This window comes from Bison bison, unplaced genomic scaffold (assembly GCF_000754665.1).
Source record: "Bison bison bison isolate TAMUID 2011002044 unplaced genomic scaffold, Bison_UMD1.0 scf7180017864483, whole genome shotgun sequence".
In the NCBI taxonomy this organism is placed as follows: Eukaryota; Metazoa; Chordata; class Mammalia; order Artiodactyla; family Bovidae; genus Bison; species Bison bison.
In genome coordinates, this window is record NW_011495043.1 from 882737 (window position 1) to 898384 (window position 15648).

At 44.3% G+C, this 15648-nt stretch overlaps 1 protein-coding gene across 1 annotated transcript in view; it reads right to left on the reverse strand.

The window, feature by feature from the left end:
* The window catches only part of UST (uronyl-2-sulfotransferase), a 321018-nt gene that overhangs the window by 97638 nt on the left and 207732 nt on the right, over nucleotides 1-15648 (reverse strand). Inside the window, exon 5 of the mRNA XM_010862570.1 lies at nucleotides 7317-7396. Within this exon, the coding sequence (XP_010860872.1) occupies nucleotides 7317-7396 (80 nt within the window). The remainder of the gene's footprint in view (nucleotides 1-7316; nucleotides 7397-15648) is intronic.

The window sequence follows — 15648 nt, forward strand, 5'->3', positions numbered from 1 at the left end:
TCTCCTCTTGCCCCCAATCCCTCCCAGCATCAGAGTCTTTTCCAATGAGTCAACTCTTCACATGAGGTGGCCAAAGTACTGGAGTTTCAGCTTCAGCATCATTCCTAAGAATCCCAGGGCTGATCCCTTCAGAACGGATTGGTTGGATCTCCTTGCAGTCCAAGGGACTCTCAAGAGTCTTCTCCAACACCACAGTTCAAAAGCATCAACTCTTTGGCGCTCAGCCTTCTTCACAGTCCAATTCTCACATCCATACACGACCACAGGAAAAACCATAGCCTTGACTAGATGAACCTTTGTTGGCAAAGTAATGTCTCTGCTTTTGAATATGCTATCTAGGTTGGTCATAACTTTCCTTCCTTCATCAAAAAATGAAGAGTATCTGAGGCTAGTGGCCCAGGCTTTGATCCCTGTTGGTGAGTGACTAAGGAGACGCTTTGAAGTGAGAGAAAGACCATCGTGGAAAAGGTTGTAGTCGTTTGGGGGGCAGGGTGAGGGGCTGCTGCAGGAGGAGGAGGGGGAGGTGGTTAGTTAAGGCCCTTTTCGGGAACAAGTGGAAGGGTCTCCCTCCAACCTCACAACCTCATTCAGTGGACACTGCGGTCCTTGGCGCCCATGACAGAACCTGCCATCATGCCATGCAAGCAGAGGCTGAGCCACTCAGCGCTCCCTGAGAGTCCAGAGGCAAGAGGGGCGGGAGCTTCTGGCCAGTCGCAGGGGGGGAGACAAGTGGGTGGGGGTGGGGCACCTGAGGTCAGCTTCCTGCTGGGAAAGGAAAGCCCACACCAGAGGCAGGAAGCAAGTAGATGAGGAGGAGGAAGGCCCTTTGAGAGGGGCAGTGAGGTGGGCTCAGGGCAAGTCCTTGATGGGCCGGCCAGATGTGTGGGCTCATGGGGCCCAGAGAGAGACCACTCACTGTGGAGGGAAAAGAGAAAAGGGGGACAGCGCCATTTTCAGAAGATGAGCCCGGCCTTGTCTACACAGGATAAACTCACAGAACACCCTCATTCTGAAAATCGAACTTTCAGGCTATGTTTAAGTGGGTAAAGACAGCACTCAGTAAGTGCTAACATGGGTTCTGTCTGATGCCCTCTTCAAAGCTGGAGGCATCTGTCACCATTACAAAAGATTTGCAGGACACAATTAAAAGGGATGACTTTGCTAATGAGAATGAAAACAGAGTCAACATTTAGAAATAAAACGTGGAAACCCATTTGAATTATGGAATTAGCAGGATCAGATTTGTTTTGTTAAATGAGGCCATCAGGGAGCAGACCTTGTTCACACTGGTAACCAGGACCTCCCCTTCAAGGGAAGAACGTGTCCACAACTCACATGGTGTCCTCGGATGCACCCTGCCTGCTTCTCTAGCGATTGATTGATTTTTACATGTTTTGCTTTCTCAAGTTAGTGCTGGCGTTGGAGCCACCATCAGAGACAAACGAGGAAAGAGAAATGGATGCAAAGAAGGGTGAGGGGGTCATGGGTGAGAAAGGAAGAGACAAAAAACAGGGTTAAGAGAAGTGGTAGTTTGAGGTCAGAAAATCTCACGATTCACTTTGACTATTTTCATAGCATTGCACTCTGACACAAGCCTTCACAGTGTTTTCCCTGCAAGACCCAAGTTGAGGGTCAAGGGAAACTGTAGATTGGAAAAAGAATTACTTCCCCCCACCACACACACAAAAAAATCTTAGAAAACAAACGAAATGTGGGGGGCAGGAGCAGGGAAGATGAATTGTCTGTCATAGTCTTGATGATCTAAGACATACGTGAAGAGATGGTCTTGGGAAGTTGAACTTTTGCAAAAATTCTAATTCTATAGTTGACTTTGACAACCGCGAACAGGCTCATGAAACCAGAGTACACAAATATTAAGTGATGTACTTAAAACATCACAACAAAATAGCATCTTTTAGGCCAAAATAATTTTGATTCAGTTCTCTAGGTAGACCAGGTGAAAAACATTTGTCTGGCCTGAACTTTCAGATGGCTCAAAAACTGCAAGAATGGCGAAAATCTTCAGAATACAAACCAATCTGAGGCTTCTGCTGACATTGTAGTGTTTATCTCCTCTGGCAGGAAGTCTTCCCTGAGGCAACTACAAAAGAACCAGTTTGGTCTGATAGTATTGTTTTCCACAGTTGAATTGATAAAAATGGATATGGTGAAACTGTTCCATCTAGGTGCCAGGAAGCTCAGCAGTAAAGAATCCGCCTGCCAATGCAGGAGACGCCAGAGACTTGAGTTCAATCCCTGAGCTGAGAAGATCCCCTGGGGAAGGAAATGGCAACCCACTCCAGTATTCTGGCCTGGGAAATCCCATGGACAGAGGAGCCTGGTGGGCTACAGTCCAAGGGGTCGCAAAGAGTCGGACACGACAGTGCATGCACCTTTACCTTTATTTTAGGTCTAAAAAAGGGAGGAAAAGATGGAACAGGACAAGATGCCTAGACGATGAATAAATGAAATTTATTGAATTGTCAGAAACTCGAAGGGTAGCATTTTACATCACTCGGAGTATCTAAATTCCAAGATAAGAATACCATATTTACTGGAAAAGAAGAAATAGGGGGAGATTCATTTTGGTATAATGCCATACACTTCATGAGTTCAGAACATAAGTGTACAAAAGAAAGTGTTGGGAACAAGGTTAGACTTTCATTCTTACATTCTGCTCCCCCACAAGTGTTTTGCTGCATGTCAACAACGTAAGGAAGATTAGAAATAAAACATCAAATAAGAATATTAGGTTGCAGCATCAATTCTTCTCTTAATAACCTCTTAAAACAATGTTTCTCTTGAAACAATGCCTGTCAGCAGCGATCAAGGTAGATGCCTTAAGAGCAGCTTAATTTTCTCTATGTCTTATAATTCAAAATATAGGACTCAGTTTAAAAGCATATGAAAGCCCTCTTAATGAGTCCCAACATAGATGTTTTACTCTGTTAATTGTATAATTGGGGATTTTCCTTACATGCCCACGGTTCACTGTTTATACCCAAGAAATTTTCCTGAAAGAAAACTGTTCCCTTGAAAAAGAAAGGCTGATGATTTAATTGCCATGTTTAGGAACAGTCCTGTAGCGTATTCAAGTTCAATTTGTCCTTCTCTGCGTGTTTATGGAGGTCTTGTAGCTGAGGCCATGGGCCTTGTGCACGTGGGGTGGGAAGAGGTGAGACTGAGCCCACGGTCAGCAGGAGTTTACTCCAGCTGATCAGACTGGTCTCTGTTTTTCCTGCTTACAGCTCATCACTGCCATTCCACTTCTGCTGCGCCCATGCTTGAGACTCCCATTTACAGGGTTCCTTTCCATCTTTCTCTTTGCCCAGTTTTCTCTTATGCTGGTCCCTGGGCTGCCAACGCCCCTCCCCTTCGTTGGTCCACAGCTGGCCCATCGGCGGGGGCTCCTGCTCCTCCACTTCCCCTGGGAACACCCGGTGATTCTTTCTCCTAAACTCGTCATACACGCCACTCCTTCCTTAATGGAAGAAGAACTTGCAGTTCCCTGAAGGCAAGGGCATTTCTTTTCTTTTCTATATTTTTAATATTTATTTATCTATTTGGTTGTGCTGGGTCTTAGTTGCTGCATGCGAACTCTTGGGGCTTCCCTGGTGGCTCCGTGGTAAAGAATCCGCCTGCCAATGCAGGAGACACAAGTTCAATCCCCGGGTCAGGAAGATTCCCTGGAGAAGGAAATGGCAACCCACTCCAGTATTCTTGCCTGGAGAATTCCATGGACAGAGCAGCCTGGCTAGCTACAATCCATGGGGTCTCAGAGTCAGACATGACCTACCGACTAAACCACCACCAGGGGAACTCTTAGTTGTAGCATGTGGGATTGTGTTCCCCGACCAGGGATTGAACCCAGGCTCCCTGCATTGGCAGCGAGGAGTCTCAGCCACTGGACCGTCAGGGAAGTCCCAAGGACAACATTTCTTGCTCCCTGTAGAAGCCCCCGTCCTAGTGCAGGGTCCTCAATATGTATGTATTTAATTGAACACAATGGGATGGAGGGAGGAGAAATCAGCCAGAGCAGAGCCCTGACCTGAAAGTGTTACATTAGAGACACGGTGAGGCTGCCTCCAGGTGGCGCAGTGGTAAAGAATCCACCTGCCAATGCTGCTGCTGCTACTGCCAAGTCGCTTCAGTCGTGTCCCACTCTGTGCGACCCCATAGATGGCAGCCCACCAGGCTGCCCCGTCCCTGGGATTCTCCAGGCAAGAACATTGGAGAGGGCTGCCATTTCCCTCTCCAATGCATGAAAGTGAAAAGTGAAAGTGAAGTCGCTCAGTAGTATCCGACTCTTAGCAACCCCAGGGACTGCAGCCCACCAGGCTCTTCCGTCCATGGGATTTTCCAGGCAAGAGTGCTGGAGTGGGGGCCATTGCCAATGCAGGAAGATACAAGAGACGTGGATTTGATCCCTGGGTCAGGAAGATCCCCTGAAGCAGGAAATGGCAGCCCATTCTATTCTTGCCGCAGAGTTGGACACAACTGAGCAACGGAACACGAGGCTGCATCTGGACAGGAGACAAACTGGGGGTTCAGACTGAGGCTTCTACAGAAATGTTTTTAAATGTCACTTTGAATACATATGATACCCTTCTCTCCAAGAACTTGAAGGGCTTTCCGTCAGGGGTTTTAATCATCCCAACAAACCAGGGGTGGGCGGGAACTGTCCCTCCCCTGGAGATGGGAACATGGAGATTTCCCCTTCCCACCAGAGACACTAAGGTCAACGGGAAGGTCTGACACCCAGAGATCCTGACAGCCAGGCCGACACTTTCCCTGGGATGTAGTGTCCTCTAAAAGGTGTTTATCATTTTTCTCTTTTCTTTCAGAACTCAATCAATCAAAAATAAACTCTTGGGCTCGTATTTGATAGTGGAGGCCAAGATAAAATACGGTCAACCATACTGTGCCCAGCTCTGCTGATCCAATTAAGGTACTGGTGTTGGTGTATTAATTAGAATGCTATAATATCCTGAGTTAACTATGAAAACTTGTTGCATTGCAATTTGTTTTGGTTGTAAAGATTTGCCCTGGAAGCAAGAGGAGTAAATGAATGAGGTTTGACAAATCCATGGTTAATGGGTTATGGGGGGGGGATAAACTGAGTGACTGGGATTGACATATGCACACTTGTATACATAAAATAGATAACTAATAAGGACCTAACTCCAACACTTTGGCCAACTCATGCGAAGAGTTGACTCACTGGAAAAGACCCTGATGCTGGGAGGGATTAGGGGCAGGAGGAGAAGGGGACGACAAAGGATGAGATGGCTGGATGGCATCACCAACTCGATGCAGATGAGTTTGGGTGAACTCTGGGAGTTGGTGATGGACAGGGAGGCCTGGTGTGCTGCGATTCATGGGGTCACAAAGAGTCGGACACGACTAAGAGACTGAACTGAACTGAACTGAATAAGGACTTAGAGCACAGGAAATTTTACTCAATACTCTGTCATGGCCTACATGGGAAAAGAATCTAAAAAGAATGGGTATATGTGTAACTGATTCACTTTGCTGTCCAGCAGAAATTAACACAGCCCTGTAAATCAACTATAGTCCAACAAAAATTTTAAAAACAGGAAGAAAGAATAATGAATGAGGACGTCAGGGGTGACGCAGAGAGAAGGGAGGAAGGAAGTGCATGAGAGAATCAAGGGGTCAGAGGGGCCGTGCTCTGCTGTCTACAAGTCGTAAAACACATGACCCAAAATAGCTACCCAGTCCTCGTTATCTAATTATGTCTAATTATATGTTCTTGGCCCCAGGGAAGTGGGAGACAGGCACATACCCTGGACAGTGCAGTGACAAGCCACTTTAGAAATGTGGTTGGAGACACAGCTCTTGTGGAAGCGGTACACATACTCCCATCCCCCATTCCGGCCACCGAGGATAATCCAGGATAATCCGCAGGTGTCCTCTTCACCTGTTCACCAGCCCAGAGAACTTTGGGTATCAGAGAGGCTGGGGAACTTCAGGGGAGACTTGCTTTCAAAGATAAGGCAGCAACTCCTCTTTGCTGCTTAGTAACTGGCTTTGCTGAATCTGTCTCTTTACACTTCATTTGCACAAGGCTCGCAGCACAGCAGGAAAGTTCTTTGAAGGCTAAACTCTTCTCGCAGCCCTGCAGACTGTTAGGCTTCCTGCGGCAGGGCAGCCAAAGCGCTGCCCAGGGCAAACTCAGGCCTCCCTGGTTGCTGGCCCTCGGGGCCACGAGGTCAGCACAGATAGGATTCTCCTGTGAGCCTGTGAGGTCCTGTTATCCCCATGGGAAAAGCAGTGAGGAAAGGGCTGGTCAGATGGCTGATGGGGAGGCCCAGGGTCCGGGGCTAGTCAGCAGATTGGCCCGGGGACCTAGTGCTCTGTCAACCTCAACTGTGAGCTCAGACAGGCCCGCCTTAGAGGAGGACTCTGAGAGCTACAGTAAAGTACAGTGACAAGAAATCTGTGCTAAGGGATCCCTGGGGAAGAGAATGCCCAGAACGTGCAGTTAGCAATTTAACAGAGGATCAAAACACATAAATTTGAGGTTTGCATTAGTATCAAAAGGTCCTTGCGGGTGAAGAGGAAAAAAACACAGATTTCTAAAATACCCACCAACATCAAACATGCAAGGTTTAGAGTAATGAAATGGAGTGTTCAAAAGGTAGAGAAAGAGGCTGGGCCTAGCTTTGTGATGGCTTAGCGGGTAAAGAATCTGCCTGCAATGCAGGAGACACAGGAGACATGGGCTCAACCCTAGAGCCAGGAAGATCCCTTGGAGGAGGAAATGGCAACCTAGTATGCTTGCCTGAAAATCCCATGGACAGAGGAGCCTGGCAGGCTACGGTCCATGGGGTCATAAAGAGTCAGGCACGTCTTAGCAACTAAACATACGCACAGCACACACAAAATACACATAATTCCACCGCCAAGTTATTCCCAGAGTCCTGTGTGGGTGCAGGTTGTATAAAAATGTGCAATGAAATATATCTGCTAAAATATCCATCTCTTGTCTATTTTGTTCCAATACAAAATCTTTTTTTTTTTTGAGAACTATAAGGTCAAGTGGCTTCTCATTAAAAAAAATTTTCAAGTTTTCACAAGACTTAAGAGTAGTATTTTTAGAAAGAAATGAAGCTTTTAACCAAATATTTCAAATTTTGATCCCTCTACTGAAAAAATAAATGGATTAAAAATGTCTTTTGAAGGGCAATTACACTACCTTGGAAAGGAAGGTAGATTTTAAAGTAATTGTTTGTTAGAAGGAGACTAAGTACCCAAAAGAAATGAAAGAACCATTAAACTGAAAAATATCTTACCTTGAGAAATTGAGGAAATGAACATGTCGGGTGAATAAATAGGGCTGTTCGGCAGTACTTATATTTTTAATCAGTTCCATCTATTAAAAAAAGTACAAAATTAGCATATATAGGATTTAATTTACCAAGCTATATTAAGCTAAAGGTTATCTCCCCAACTCTTTTTTTCCTCACTTACTACTTCTTGAACCAGGCTAAACAGCTATGCTTTGTGCTTATGAACTTTACATAAGGCTCCTTACTAAATAAAATAAAGAAGCTCTTGCAATGTGCAGTCCTGAATTTAAGTTAGTTAATTGCCATCATGAAATAAAAGTGACAGTTGAAGTAATTTTAACTGGAGAAGTCAGTGTGTTGCTGTCCTGAAATGCAAGTACGAAAATGCCTTTAATCCTCCCCTTTAAAGTCCAATCAAGACAAAGGTTAATGATTAGTTTACATTTCTATAATGATCTTACTGGGAAATACAGAAGCATTTGAAACTAGTTCTGCAGAATTGAAAAGTAGAAATAAAATGAGGCACTATCTCATTATTTTTCCCTTTGATTATAAAATTTACAAAACAAGTATTTCAGAGGGAACACGTAACACCCCCCCCCACCACTTCCCAAAAAATGTTCTCGGGTTTTGGTGGGTGGTCATCTGAATTATTTATTTGCAGTTATCAGCAAGGCAAAAAGTAGTTTTAATTTGTACAAACTAACATTTACAGTCTTCTGGAACATGTCATGATACAGAAAACGTTTAGTAAAATCTGTTAGAAATTCCAAGCATTCTTATGACTCCCTGACTTCCTGAATTCCACTTTCCTTAGATTTTCTTATTTGCCCCATCAAAGCTGACACTCTGGAATTTTTAAGCAGCACATTGAAAATCGCTACTTTGGACAGACATCAGAAGGGCAGCACTTCATATTTTATGAAATAGCTCAAGTTGAAAACTGGAAACAAAAACGGTCATTCATGTGTTAACTACAGTAGCAACAACAATAAAATGGGAGTCTGGAACTCTAGGTTTGTCTCAAGCGTGACGGAAACCTGGTCTGCCTTGTTCCCTCCTGTCTAGCTTGGAGCTGACACACACGGAAATGCTCCATAAATATTTGTTAAATGAATTAATTCCAACGAGTCCATGACTTACAGATGGTTACTCTAGGACGTCGTGGCCTAAACTCTTTCATTAGACATTCGTGCTCACAACGACTGTTTGAAGAAATGAAATTGAATTTTAAAAGCAGATGACTTGCAGTTCATAACCCAGGGCTTCTGTTCGTCAGTGGCAGGCATGGGTGAATAATGGTCTGCCTGTCCTCAAGCTTGCATGTAAAAGGAAATTGAATCCTGCCTCTTTATCTTCTGTTTATCCTTTACAACCCCCCTGCATGCTCCAGAGCTTGTTTTTGGTTAATAAAACTTCCAGCTTCCTTCACATTATGAATTTTGATTTTTGATAGATCTACCAGCAGAATTACTGATTTGGGAGCACAGCCGAAAGTAACTGATTGCTGAGGTTGTCTGCTTAGAAGCATAACTGTGTGTATGTTTAAAATAGTGACCATTCAATGCCTTAATCTTTAGATTATTTTTCTTCAGCTATTTCTTTGTACACATAGAGTAATATGAGAAAGCCATCTAGGATTACACAAGACTGGAAAAATGGGTCAGAAGAAAACCTGTTTCCTTCACATATTCAACATTATATTACATTCTCTAAACACATGTCAATGTGTTAAATCTGAGAGAAGAACAGTAGTGGTTAGATTTTGAGAACAGTGTCATAATAGTCATAAAGCCGTCTATTTCACGAGGAAAAATGGATTAGTGATGACAGTGCATAACTCTTTCTAGACATCTCTTTAAATAGAGAATAAAGTTACTAATGCTTGCATTTATCACATTAGTATAGGGTAGTCAGACTGTACATTTCAGCTCTCACGAATTTTGTCCTGCACACGAAATAGGAAAATCCACATAAAGTACCACAATCTTCAGTCCACGGCATTGTGTTCACAGTTTGTGAAGATGGTGTCATCTGGCCATCTTCACAAACGCTGTGCATGCTAAGTCGCTTCAGTCGTGTCTGACTCTTGGCGACGCTATGGACTGTAGCTCGCTAGACTCCTCTGTCCACGGGATTCTCCAGGCAAAAATACTGCAGTGGGTTGCCACGCCTTCCTCCAGGGGATCCTCCCGACCCAGGGATCAAACCCGCGTCTCTTAGATCTCCTGCACTGACCAGCAGCTTCTTTACCACTAGTGCCCCCTGGGAAGCCCTCACAAATGCTAACCTTCCCCATTTCGAGTGACAAGCAGCCGGCTCCTGAGCACCTGCTGGCCATCACCTGAGTTCCCCCTTGGTTTTCCCAACGCTGCCAGCAGCCTACATTTCTCTCACCTGAGTCTTATCTGTGTGAATGGCAAAAACATTACTTAAAATTATCACAGGAACTAACTCTCCTTTGCCTTGGCTCATGCAGGACCACTGCTAGCCTTTATTTTGATTCCACTGAATTCATTCATTCATTCAGCATTTATATTGGGTGCTTACCAAGCCCTGGAGATCAAAACCTGAATAAAATAAATGGGAAGACATAGAAAGACAAGACAGTGGAATGTGTCCTAATGGTATCCCCAAATCTACCCTGGCCAAAACCACACTCTTGATCCTCGTCCATCTTTACTCCTTTCTGGTTAATGGTTCTCTCTATATCCTCACATTTGATTTGGGTCTTTCCTGGACTCCCATATTCAATCCCTTGCTGAGTCAAGTTAATTTTATCTTTACTATTTCCCTCAATTGACCCTCAAGATCCCACATCCTATAGCCAGTCAAACTAGAGTCCTCCATATTCCTTCCATACACCATGTCCAAGACTGACCATGTCCAAACTCGGGCTCAAGATTCTTCTTCTAGAATGTTCTTCCTCTTCTCTCTGCATGTCCACATTCTAATCACTCTTTGCTGCCGCCGCCAAGTCGCTTCAGTCATGTCCGACTCTGTGCGACCCCATGGACTGCAGCCTACCAGGCTTCTCTGTCCCTGGGATTCTCCAGGCAAGAACACTGGAGTGGGTTGCCATTTCCTTCTCCTTTACAACTAGCTAAAATGCTTGCCTCCTCCAGGTAGCCTTCCTGAAGTTTTTTCATTCAACAATCATTGATTTTCAACTATGTCAGGCTATGTGCCACTCTGGATTGTGGCTTTAAAATAAAAGATTTGGTTCTTGCTCTCAGGAAGCTCAGAGACTTGTGGGAGAAGTGGATAAACAGACAGGTATCATCATGTGATAACGATCATGGGATAGAAAGCATGGAGGTGGGATGCCTGTCCCGACCTGCAGATGGAGAGGTAATGCTTTGGTAAGGAGGTGTTTCTCAGTGGTTTCCAAGGATACACAGGAGTCAATAAGAGAAGAAAGGGACTCTCAGCATGGCAGACAGAGTGAACAGCAGATGCAAAGCACAAAACACAAAAATGACTTGGCTATTAAAACTGCCAGGCGGGCAGGCACGGAATCAGCAAGGCAGTGGACAAGACTAGAGAGGAAGGTAAGAACTGGGTAACTGAGGGTCTTGCTGGTCTCATGAAGGATTTCAACATTTATCTACAGCCAGAAAGGATTTTTTTTCTTCTCTCAGATCTAAGGTCAGGTGAAAAAGAGAGTAAGGATTAGAAGCAGAAAGTTTAGTGAGTGAGGAAGACAGAAATAATCTCAATAGGAAATGATGAGGTCATGGACTCATCACTTCTCAGTGTGGTTCCCATACCAGCTACATCAGTATCACCTGGACACCTGATTATGTTGTTTGGTCTCTAAGTCGTGTCTGACTCCTTTGTGACCCGATGGACTGTAGTCCACCAGGCTCCTCTGTCCGTGTGCTTTCCCAGGCAAGAATACTGGAGTGGGTTGCCATTCCTTCCCCAGAGAATCTTCCTGACCCAGGGATCGAACTCGTGTCTTCTGCATTGGCAAGGAGATTCTTACCACTGAGACTCCAGGGAAGCCCAGGACATGTGTTTAATAAGAACACAAAATCTCAGGCCTCACTCCACACCTATGGAATTAGAAGAAACTCTGGAGGTGGGGCCCATCAATCTGCATTTTAACAAGCATGCCAGGAAACCCTAAGGCTCAACAGGTTCAGAAACAAGGAATGAGGTTCATGGAAGTGAAAACAGATGGAGAGATTTGGGTATATTAAGGAGGGAGACTGTGCTGAGACTTGTAGCAGCTGGCAACATAAGGGAAGGAGAGGGCATGGTCAATGGAGCTTCCTTTTTAGTCCTGGCTGGGGTCTGAACATGTGGTGGTACCCATTCGTGGAGATGGGAAACACTGCAGGAGGAAGGAATCTGCCTCCAGAAGGGAGGGGAAATGGGTTTGGTTTTGAACATCATTGGCTAGAGATATCATTGTCTTCTTTAACTTCCTGAGGCACTCTGAGAATTTTCTAGGACATGCTCCGTTTACGTTACGTTATAGCTGGGTTTGTGTCCTGGCTTTGAACCAGACTTAAAGCTCCTTGAGGGTGGTGGCCAGGTTTTATTTATCCCCCAGGAAGCCAAGCCCAGGTGCCTACATAGAATACATACCCAAAACTGTTTATGCAATAAAGTACCCCCTTTTGGGGGCTTCCTGAGTGGTGTTAGTGGTAAAGAACCCACCTGCCAATGCAGGAGATGCAAGAGAGGTGGGTTCGATCTCTGGGGGCAGGGGGAAGATCCCTCGGAGGAGGGCGTGGCACCTCACTCCAGTAATCTTGCTTAGAGAATCCCATGGACAGAGGAGCCCGGCGGGCTATAGTCCACAGGGTTGCAAAGAGTTGGACACGACAGAAGTGACTTAGCATGCACGCACAGACCTCCTCTAGAAAAACATTTTTGGAGTTAAGAAATACACAGTTCACTGAAGACAGAATTATCACCGAGGCTGTGAATTCAGGTTTTCTGGGACAGATTTGTGCATTCATTACCGTGGTGTCACATGGAGCTAACAGTTGTACTATTTCACCATCTAGGATGTAACAACACAAAACAAACCATCGTTTTCTGAGTGTTTTCCAGGCTATCACTGAATCAAGATGCTCTTTATGTACATACTGGCATTTCATCTTTAAATGACTCCATGAGTTAACTATCATCCAGGGTTTACGGGTTAAGAAACTGAGGCACAGAAAAGCTGCATAGATTGCTTACGATCTCACCACTACAACCAGGTGGAGTGAGGATTTAAACAAAAGTCTGCCTGACACCAAAAATCCTGCTGCTTATCACTAAACTGCAATCTCCTCACCATTCCCACTGCTTTTTGATCTATATATAACCTGTTAAAATGGGAGGAAGGGGTCGGTTAGCAAAATAACTCTGGAGACTAAAGAGGGTTTATGAAGATATGAATTTTCTATCTTTTTGTGATGGGTTTAAAAATCAAAAGAAAGTTCTAACAGATGGAAAAGCATTAAAAGTAATAAAAATAAAAGCATCAAAATATCAGAGAGAATATTTTTTAAAGTTCTCGGTGGGAAAATAGTGCAACAAGCCAGGAATGAATTTAAAATACTACAAATAAAAAGAATGAAAAATAACTCTGTAATGGAATGGATCTAAAAGAAGAAGTTGAATCACAGCACATCTGAGAATGAGATAGAACTGAAGTTTAAAAAAAAGAGGCAAGAATCAAACAGAATTTATAATGTAGAGGATGTGCCAGGCAGTAGCTTTTAATCTTTCGCTTTCAACCTAACTGGCTGAGATGACAGAGCAGAAAACCTTTACCTGCAGTTCTATAAACACAGCTAGTTAGTAAAAGACTTGGGAGATGCTTGTCAGCCGTAACTGACAGAGCATTGACCCTACTCTGATCTGAGTTCTTGTGTCACTCATAAACAACTAGATGTCCTGTAATTTTGCACAACATCTTAAATGAAAAAAAAGACATGCTTTTACACATCAAAGCCAAATAAGGAGTAGCTCAGAAGAGAACTCCTTGGCCCTTTAACCTCAGAGGCCAGGAGGATGGCTGTGGATTCTGGTTACCTTTCCCTCTTCCTCCTGCATGAAGAAAGCCCTTTTTGAAGGAGGTCGGATGGCCCTCCCACCTTCAGCTCCTCACTAAGGAGTCAGTACAACACATGCCTGCAATGAAGAAGACGACCACCAGGGGGAGTAATGATGTGACCAAGGCAAGGAGGCTGCATCTGAACAGAGAAAATCAACCTCGCGGCTACAACTTGAACCAGAGGAGAAAACATTTTAATTTTTCAGAGCTTGTGGTTTCCTACTTTCCCCCTCTTTTCTCTGCACTGAGTTTTTACTAGCAGACTCAGATTTTTGTCTACAGGACTCCAAGATAAGACCTTGTTTGCAGCACTGGGTGAACTTAGCCCTGTGGCATGGAGATGGACTCAGCTAATTTTGGTTTGACTCCAAAGTCCAGTTGGAGCAGCTCTGATGCCTGTGGACACATCCTTCCTACTCTAAGGTCAGGGAACTCTGAGGGTCACTCTGAGGAGACTTTTCCAAAACATCTCAAGCAACAGTTAGTCTTCTGGGATAAACGTGCAGGCCTCTGACACAATGTCTTCAGAGGTTTAAGGGATTCTCAGGTGGGCTGCCGTCTATGGGGTCGCACAGAGTCAGACACAGCTGAAGTGACTTAGCAGCAGCAGCAGGTGAAAGAGGAATTTTTCTTGTTTAGTGGGGGATTCCCTTTAATTTTCTAATAATTAGATCCTTTCCTGCAATAAATCTTCACTAGAATTGTGCCTGAGCATCTCCTGGGGAGTTTCCTGCTCCCCCACAAGATACAAATACCTGGGTGCCACCATTAAGAGCATAACTCAGTATTTCATAGTAGGACCTAGAAACATGTGTGAAAAGCTCCTGAGAATATTCTGATGCCCATGATGGTTAAGAACCATTTTTTACTGACCTCCCACTGCCCATGAATAATGTTCTATCTCCTTAGCCTAACATTCAAGGTTCTTTGGGATTTGATCCCAGTTTATTTTCAATTCTTATTCTCCCATATCTTCTTGAGCATTTGGTTTTTTTCCTTTTTAAGGGGGTGATAATACTTTCCTAATAATGTTGCTTAAAGGATTAAAATGAGATGCACAAGCATCTACTATGCTGTCTGATCCTCAGTCTACAGCAATAACAGAAGGGCCTCAATGAATATTCATCACAACAAGTAAACAGTGGTGGGACCAGCCTCAGAATGAATGAGTCAACCTTTGCCTTTAACACAGGCCAGGTGACTCTGCCTTAGGGAAGCCTGGGAGGAATCCCAGTGGCCCCAGGATGGTTTCCAAGTCTAATGCGGTTTCTTTCGGTGGGTTTTCTCTTCTAGCGTTGCAATGCTTTGTAGCCACAGTCAGACATGGACTGTGCAGTGGCTGAGAGCAGTGAGGAAGGGAAATTAAAACACCATAAAGAAATTCTGTTTCTGACGAAGAGGGTACGGCACTCTAGAACACACTGACATAGGGGCTGTATCCACTGTTCTTTGAATACTTTTCAAGAGTTTAGTCATTTAAATGGCTAGTGAATAGAGTCACTGCAGATGTGAAGTTTATAGTGAAAGAGTAGCCTTTACTGGTATGACTGATGGAAGTGTGTAGGCTGGTCCGCCAGCTCTGAACTGTGACTCAGAGTTCTGTGGGATGCAATTGAGAGCCACAAACACTATAAAGAGTCCCCTGGCCAACTCAGACTGGGACACTTTAGGTGAAAGCTGATTAGACAGACTTTTTTTTGTTTGTTTTTAATTTAAAAAATTCTCAGAGTCTTTAAAATGTGAATATTGTTGTGACTTTCCTAGAGGGGGACAAGGAGATAGCATTTTCCAAACTTTTTAAGTCATGATATTTTCATTTTTTCCCCCAATGTCTTAGGAGACTAAATTTCTCAGGAACACACTTAGGGAAATGCTGATATGATGGTTTTGACAAGGACCCTTAACCCTGGTGGCTCAGTAGTAAAGAATCCACCTGCCAATGCAGAAGACACAAGTTCAATCCCTGGATCGGGAAGACCCCCTGGAGGAGGAAATGGCAACCCATTCCAGTATTCTTGCCTGGAAAATCCCACAGACAGAGGAGCTTGGCAGCTACAATCCATGGGGTCACAAAATAGTCAGACATGACTTAGCAACTAAACAACAACAACCTTAACTCTGAAACTCCTGTGGTGCTTGATCAAAAAAATAAAAACTTTTCTAGACTCTACCCCAGAATCTCCAGAAGAAGGGCTACATACAGCAACTACATAATCATAAGGCTGTGCTGGGGATGCCCTGGTGACTCAGTGGTAAAGAATCTACCTGTCCATG